The following is an 8,386-nucleotide window of genomic DNA, read 5'->3' on the forward strand; positions in this document are numbered from 1 at the left end:
GCTAGAAGCCTCTTCCTGTTGGGATAGACTGAAGGGCAGGTGCAGAAGTTCCCAAGATGTTTCTGGAGTCCCTTCTCAGAGAATCACAGTGCCCCCGCCTAGGTCGTGTCTGCACCCGTCGTCTCCCAGCGACTCGGAGCACCTCCTGTGCATCACGTCTCTCCCTGGCTGAGGCAGGCACAGCAACGTCTTGATTAGCCACCATCCGTCCGTCACGCGATGCCAACGGAAGGGAGTTCCACCTGAGCTGAGCCGTCCCGTGAGGACAGCTGGGAAAAAAATGAGTCTTCCCAGGCCCCTGGAGGAAGACGGGGGAATGTGCTTGAAGTGTCCAGAGCCAGGGCAGAAACGGAGAGGATCACCGTGACCCAGACAGCAGAGCTAGAACCCACACCCTGAAGCCTGCAAGAGGGCGTCTGCATTCAGATTCAGTGCTGCGGTCTCCACACAGAAAGGAGTGGATGCAGCAACCTTCCCCCTTGGAGTGGTGGAGCAGACAGGAAATAGACTAAGATGCTGCAGAGGCGTGGGTGGATTTCTGAGTGGTAAACCCAGGAGACAGCGCTCAGCCGAGACGAGGCTTCTTTCTCTCCTTCTCCCCCACCCCTTCCCCATCTCCCCTCCCTCCCTCCTCACTCTGCCCCCACTCCCAGTCCTCTCTGCCCTCCCCCGCTGAGTCTACACTGCTTGGACTGTGTTCTGGTTTCAAGCCCACCAGCTGAGGCTCTGAAGGCACCAACCAGACCACTCCAGAAGGAGGGACCCTGCCCACTCCACCCCACGACATCAACACGGGGGCCCCCAGCAGGGCTCCGTGATCAGTAGCTGGCGGCAGCCAGGTGGGCCCTGAGCGGCTGTGCCTTCTGGAAGATGCTGCTCCTGGTGGGCCTTGGGGAAGGCGGGCACATCTCCGCTGGTCTGGTGCAGCCGAGGTCCCCCGTGGCTCCAGCCCAGCGAGCCTGTGTCCTCTGTGCCTGGACAGCAGCACACATGGGCTGCGACCTCCAGACCCCACTCCTGGGCTGCTGACGGTTTCGTGTGCCCCCGGCCTGTCCCACCTTGTGGTCAGAGATGAGGAAGGCCGGTCCTCAGCTGCCAGCCCACACCGCATCTGCGGCCCTCCCCTCTGTCCCCCTGGCCTTGCTCTCAGCCTCCCTCTTCCTTCACCACCTCCATCGCCACCGGTCTCTTCCTCTCCATCCCCCCATCCGTTCTCACTTCACCTTCTCTCTTGTTGGTCCTGCTTCTACTTCTCCCCACTTCTCTTCTCCTACCGCTCTTCCTCCTCCCCCTCCACCCTCTCCTCCTGTAGCTTCTCTTCCCTCCCTGTCTTGGCTTCTGCAGCCAGAGGGGAGCTGGGACGAGTGGGATGGCAGAGTCCCAGGAGGCCCGGCAACAGGAGCCCTGGGTGCTGCCACCCCCACGTGACAGATGATGGAGGAGACTGAGCGCCCAAGACACATTCATCACGTCCGCCTCCTTTCAGGGCCAAGACAGGACGGAAATGACTTCTGTCAGCTCTGCAGCAGCCCAGTGCCCCTGGCAGCTCCAAGCTGTTTATTAAAAAAAAAAAAAAGATGAAGAAAAGAAAGAAAGAAAGGCATGTGAATGCCATCTTGCCATGTGTTAGGGGAGCGATTCTAAAGTGATGATGTTGACAAACACCCCTTCAGGTCATCACACAGGAGCTCTCCAGCTCCCTTCCCGGCCTGCGTCCAGCTGTGACGGAGATGGAAGGTGACAGGCAAGAAATAGGAAGGGAGCAGCTACTCTGGGCAAATTGCGAGGCTTTTGTTTGAGCACGTGGGGGCCAGCCGTTGCCGGGAGTGATGGGACGCAGGGTCAGCTGCCCGTTCATCCTCCTGCCCGCTCCTCTTGGGACTTCACGTGAGGCTTCCGTGGAGCCCAGTGGTGGGTTAGGCTCCAGAGACCCAGAGGTTGTTAGTAGTCATCGTAATGAGCCCTGACAACTAATTATTGATGATTAATAGCCATTCATTATCGATTATTATTAATCATAACTGTTAACCATTATTTGAGGAGCTAGGTGCCCGGCACGGGGCCCAGGGCTTTTCTTCTCTCCTCTTGATCTCCCTGTGAGATCAGGACGGTGACCTGGGCTAGGAGGAGGGGGAAGGAGTGCATCCAACGAAGGGAACTGCAAATGCAAACCCCGGAAGCAGGAAGAGCGGGGCCTGTCCCAGGAGACCCGTGTGGCTGCAGCAGAGTGAGCCAGGGGCTAACTCACAAGACAGGAGGTTGGGGAGGGGGTCGGGAGCCTGAGCCCCCTGGAAGACTAAGGATAGTGAGGACAGTGCGTGATGGAGGCAGCGCATCTACACGCCTACCTTGGGATCCATCTCCTGGTCTCCTCACCGCCCCCAGACTGTGACATTGACCCTCTTCACCTAGCTGAGCTAGGGCATGAGGAGGGACAGATGAGCGCAGCCAGTCCTGTGCCTGTCACTCACGGAACCTTTTCACAGAGCACCATCGCCATGGTCCTGGGTCAGGGGAGGTAGCGTCAGAAGAGAGAGGCTTATGGGATGGTAGGAGCTCAGGAAGGCAGTGCCTAGGTCCCTACCCAGGTCCCTGAAAAAGATCCCAATCCCCTACCCTATCTGTACTCTCCACTCCTGACATCACCTCCAGGGGCCATGGGCTTGGCTTCTTCTGAGACTGAAAAGCCCTTTGGGTCACTGTGGTCAGCTCTTTTCCTTCTCAACTATCCTACCTGGTCAGGGGATGGAAATGGTGATAATCAGACTGTGGTGAGCAGGACACCTTCCTCAGTCTTGTGCCAGAATTCCAACCTTTATGCGTAGGAGGCTGGCTCTTGCAATCATTCCTGTCGTGACAGAGCAGCAAGCAGGGGCTAACGGCTGGGGACCTGCGTCACCGTTGCTCCCACCTTCTTCAGGCTGAGCCCCGGCCCTGGCTGCCACGCCCAAACTCTGACATTTGGCACCCCTTCTTGCTTTTTTTATAAATTACAGCTTTGCTGGTGTGTGGGAAGGAGGTCGTTTGTCTTAGAGGGAGGACAAATAGATTTTATTTTTTAAAGGAACAGTGGATGGACTCCAGTCTCTCTCCTTTAAGCCCTGCTTTTCGTTGTACAGTCTATAATTTTGCCCCACTGCGAGATTCCCAGTTTTCAGAGGCAGAGTGGTTTTGGCTCAGCTGCTGCAAAATACCTCTGCCTGGCAGTCCCAGAATAGAAGGCGTCTGTCCTCTCGTGTATAGTCTTGGTTTCAGGTTGATTTGATGTAAATGTCTCCCTTTTGAAGGACCGTATTTTGTTTGTTTGTTTGTTTGTTTTTAATCCCACCCCCATCCCATGAAACAATCAGGGGTGTCATGGAGCATCTCATTCAGACGCATATTTGGGTCACTGGCTCTATCTAGCAAGCTCTGCTTGGTGGGGCTGTCCTCCGGGCTTGGCCCTAAATAAATAAATAACCTCCCGTAGGTGCCCCTGAGTCTTCAAGAAGCAAATTACCTATTTCACAGCAGGCTGTGTGGTGATAGGTCCTATCATGTCAGAGACGGTGCATCGTAAATCTGAGTCATCCGTCAGAGGTGCAGTTTTAATCTACTCAAACGTACTTCGGTTTAATTATAGACAGAAATTGCATTTCAGAAAGCGACGAGAAATCATTTACACGGGCTTGAGTCTGCATATTAAATCACACGGTTCGTTGGAGGGTGCAGGTGGGGTCAGCATTTCCAGAGAAAAATACTATTAGTGCCCGCGCTCTGGGGCTCAGTCGCGCCGACTGTAGAGACGGCACGATGTCTGCTGACGGAAGGTTTCTTCTTGGCACAGGATCCAGGAGGAGGCCGGCGACGGGGCCCGGGACGCCCACGGCAGGACCTTGGGGGACAAGGTCGCATCCCCGCTCTCCCTCCGCCGGGGAAAGTACGGCCACTTCGGGGACGGCGAAGAGTGTGGCGTCCAGAGAAAGCCCCCAGAGAGGTCGGGCACGCCGTCCTCCTCCCCGAGTGGAGACGCGTCCCCGCGGCCCAGGGACAAGCTGCCCAGCCCGTCGGCCGCCCTGTCAGAGTTCGTGGAAGGGCTGCGGAGGAAGAGAGCGCAGAGGGGCCGGGGATCGCCGCTGGGCCTGGAGGACTGGCCCACTCTCCCCATCTACCAGACCACCGGGGCATCCACGCTGCGGAGGGCCAGGACCGGCAGCGACGAGGGCGCTCTGGCTCTGAGGGCCGGGGCCGAGTCTCCCCTGGACGCGTCGGCCGGGCTCCTGCGGTCCACCAGCCTGAAGTGCATCTCCTCCAAGAGCGTGGGGGGCCCCAGCCCGCCGCCCGAGAAGCTGAAGACCCGCTTCAGTTCCTGCGAGTCCCTCCTGGAATCGGGGCCCGGCTCGCGGAGGACCCCGAGCTCCCCGACGGCGCTTAGGCGCTCGTTCTTGTCGCCCACGCTGCGCCCACGGAGGCGCTGTCTGGAGTCCTCGCTGGAAGATGCGGGCTGTCCGGACCTCGGGAAGGAGCCGCTCGTCTTCCAGAACCGCCAGTTTGCACACCTGATGGGGGACCCCCTGGGCAGCGACCCATTCAGCTGGAAGGTCCCGAGCCTCAACTATGAACGCAAGACCCAAGTGGGTTTCGATGACTTCCTCCCGGCCATCCGGAAGCCGGAGACGCCTACGTCCTTGGCCCGAGCGGCCAGAGATGGCCAAGACAGCTCACAGCGTACAGGCGTCCACTTTGAGACGGAAGAGGCCGACAGGGGCTTTCTCTCAGGGATCACCACCGTTTTGAAAAAGAGCCCGGAGCCCAAGGAGGACCCCGCTCACCTCTCCGACTCATCCTCCTCCTCCAGCTCCATCGTGTCCTTCAAAAGCGCCGATAGCATCAAGAGTCGGCCGAGAATCCCACGGCTGGAGGGTGACGGTGGTGAGAGAACATCCCCCGAGATCGAAGAGCCGGGGGCGGGGAGGAAAGCGGAGGATGTTGAGAGCATCATGAAGAAATACCTGCAGAAGTAGGAGCCAGCTCAGGTAACAGCGCCCGGCTGCCCTGTCCTCCTGGGGGGATGAAACGAGGTGGTCCACCCAGGGCTGGCAGCCTGGAGGCAACCGGCTGCTGCTACTGCTTTTAGGTTTTCACTGAAATAACGTGTTGCTATTTATGCAAATAATGTGTTGCTGGTAAATGCAAAACTTATCAGAAGCCCTCACTAGGTGCCACCGGTTTCTCTGCTCTTGAAAATACAGACCCATCAGAAAGCGTGAGGGTCCTGTGGGGGGCGGGGGGGAGGGTGCTGAAGGAGGCGCTGGGCTTTCAAAGTTTTCCCACCCTTGTCCTGTTCTCTTTCCAGCGCTCCTTTCACCTGGTGCTGGGGGAGCCGTGGAGGCATCTGTCCACACAGTGACGGGAGAGCCCGGGTGGATGGGGGGAGGGTCAGGCTAGTGTAGACGAGACCTTGATGTTAGTGAAGTCCAACTCTTGCATTAAATGTGTAAAGAGAAACTGGGGCCCTAGAAGGGGGAGGAGGGGACAAGTACAAAGGTCACAGAGTGACACCGTGGGAGCAGCAGTGCTTCCCTCTGCCTTCTCCTCCCCGTCCCGATCCTGGCACTTCTCTGCAATAAAGGTAGGAAGAGACATTCGTTGCTAATAACAGCTCGTTTATTGAATGTGTTTATCAGGCAGTCGATTGGTGCCCACAGTTACCCCAAGAGGTGGTGAGTATGATTTATTCCCATTCTAGAGGTTGACAAACTGAGAATCATATAGGTTAAGGCACTTGTACAGAATCACCCAGGCAGAACTGGGATTCGAAACTCCAGAGTCCCCACACTTTTGTTGGTGATACTTTTTCTTAGGTACGTATTCCAGGCCTCTTTGTGAGTAAACTCGGAGCCACACTGATGGAGCTGGGTCTTTAAAGGGGTTGCCTCTATGGAGGGCAAACTGAGGCAGAGCTTAGAATCGTACATCTAAAGGGGGGGATGGAGCTCACAGACTCCAGCCTCACTCTTGGACAAGTGAGGAAGACCTCAAGATCAAGGTCACCCAGTGAGTCTGCCACCAACCCAGCCACGCTGACTCCCAGTCCAGTGCTCTTTGCCCTGAGGCCAGGCTGGCCCCTGACTGCCCCTCGTAGGGCATGTTTCAGACTCCAGGGCACTGAGTGTTCCGCTTCACAGCTCCCGACTGATATGCAAAGCCCCATGAGGCAGGCCAGGAAGCAGCGGAGGGGGAGTTAGAGCCTCCCTCCGGGTTCAGACGCGATGCAAACCCACAGCCCAGTGGCGGGCCCCCCCAACCCCGGTGTCCGTAAATCTCCGTGTCACTGAAGCTCAGAACTCGCAGCGGCTCAAGGCTCAGGTGGTCAAGTGGTCACGCTCAGCCCACACCTGGCTCAGCCACCGGCCCTCCTTCCAGAGGCCTCCTGGGCCCAAACAAGCCGCATGTCCTGTCACTTTGAGAGTCACCCTCAGCCCATCAAAAAGCCATTGCCCCTTCCACGGAGATGGGCTTGGACTGTATCAGAGCAAATTAAATTGACTTAACATGGCCTTCTCTCTGCTCTCAATTACTGAGGAGAGATCTGATATTCATTTACATTATTATGCTCTCGGGGACACAGAACGCAGTTTCAAAGGCCAAGTAAAGGGCACACGTCCCGAACGGGAACAGTGCTTAGCAGACGTCGTCACAGAACATCTTGTCTCTGCCATTTTTTTTTAAAGCTCAGCTCCCCTTCCCCTCTCCCAGCAACGCTCGCTGTGATAATGGAGCGCCTGCCTAAAAATCTCCACCTTTGACTTGCATGCTGGAGTCTTGAGCTCGACAATACAGCTCCATTGCCCACGATACAAATGTGTTATGGGATTCGGAACCACTCAAGCCCCCAGAGCTCAGTTCTTACCTGTAACTGCCGAGCTATGCAACCTTGCTGAGCGTCTGTGTTCTCAGCTGGAAAATGGGGGTAATAATGCCAACTACCCAAAGTAGCATTGTGAGTGGCGTGTGAATCAGAGACCCCAGCCCAGAGCACTGCCCCAGCGGCCACAGTGCATGTCGGGTACCTGCACTTGGAAATGGTGGCCCTTCAGGATGTCTCTCAGGCTCCCTCCACTCGTTTCCCTTCTGCCCCCCTCCTATCTCATTCCGCTCAGCACATCGCTGCAGTAACGCCACCTGGGAATATGGGCTCCAGGGGCTTCCACCCACCAAAACACACTCCCCAGGCCCCATTTCTCAGCTCTGACCTGCATTTGTTTCCAGCCTCCTGCGACACACTGCCCTCCTTGAAGACTTCCCGACTCCACGACTTTCCGGAGAGAGAGACAAAGACCAGCCAGGCCTCCCCGGGGGCCTCGAGTCCACAGCCAGTGTGGCCGCCCTCAAGAGGCCAGGGGGGCCCAGCAGAGGCACATCCCATGGGGCGTGGGGCTCCCAGCATGCTAGGTCTGTACCAAATAAAGTGTTGGCTTCTTGGCATCTGGGCTTTCTCTCTATTCTATGATCATGTTACCTAGGACTCTGGAGGATTGATGGGGTGCACCTTGGGGTAGAAGGGTTCCGAGGAAGGGAACCAATGCAAACTGTTTGTAGTTTCGGGTGCACAGTGCTATTTCTTTCCCTACGTGTCTACATGCAATGGCCTTGCTCTCTTCACTTGGCCAAGTTCTGCTCAAATGTCACTTCCTCCAGGAAGTCTTCCCTGATACATCAAGCTGAAATAAATGCTCTTTCTCTATTCTCCCTTAAATCCCATGCTTCTATCATATTTCCCTTGTCTGTTTACATATCTACATTGTGTGTAGATGTGCAGGCATTCAAGAAATTTTGATGAATGAGTGACTGAACAAGCAAATGAACCATGGAACAAGTCAGTGGCTCATACACCCTGAATACCTGGGACACACTGACATATATGCATCTCTACAAATGTCCTCCCACAGCAACATTCAAGAACTTGTGACCCTCTGTTCCCACAGTCCCCTGTACACCTCACATACACAGCCTACCATGCACACACAACTATGCACGTGTACCTAAAACTACACTCACAAAGGCACACTTACAGCCTGGACACCTGCTTTATCAAACATCCTTGAAGTGTCAATAATCCTAAAACTATAGGCTAATGTTTATTGATCACATACTGTGTACTGACCACCATTTTAGGCATTTTACACAGTGCATCTCACTCCAACTTTATAAAGTCCCAAGAGATAAATCCACTTATTTTTTCCTATTTACAAAGGCAGAACTAGCTTATGCCTACGTTCAGGTAGCCAATGCTGCTTCTCCTTAAGTTCCCACTGGCACAGACTCCACGTCCTACCCCACATGTGCCTCTATTCCTAGGGCCCCTCTGGTACAGCCAGTCACAGCTGCCATCAGGAAGGAAAGT

General features: G+C 55.7%; 1 protein-coding gene across 3 annotated transcripts in view; it reads left to right on the plus strand.

Annotated features, from left to right (window-relative positions):
* The window catches only part of MYO18B (myosin XVIIIB), a gene marked incomplete at its 5' end in the record, with an annotated part of 221,140 nt that extends 213,673 nt beyond the window's left edge, over positions 1-7,467 (plus strand). For all 3 annotated transcript variants that reach the window (XM_082355033.1, XM_082355031.1, XM_082355032.1), the window contains 2 exons: positions 3,827-5,015; positions 7,252-7,467. In XM_082355033.1, coding sequence (XP_082211159.1) covers positions 3,827-5,003 — 1,177 coding nt within the window. In that variant the 3' untranslated portion in view covers positions 5,004-5,015; positions 7,252-7,467. The remainder of the gene's footprint in view (positions 1-3,826; positions 5,016-7,251) is intronic.
* Between the last annotated feature and the right edge of the window lie 919 nt (positions 7,468-8,386).

Source organism: Balaenoptera borealis (genome assembly GCF_965194805.1).
Source record: "Balaenoptera borealis genome assembly, chromosome: 14".
NCBI lineage: Eukaryota > Metazoa > Chordata > Mammalia > Artiodactyla > Balaenopteridae > Balaenoptera > Balaenoptera borealis.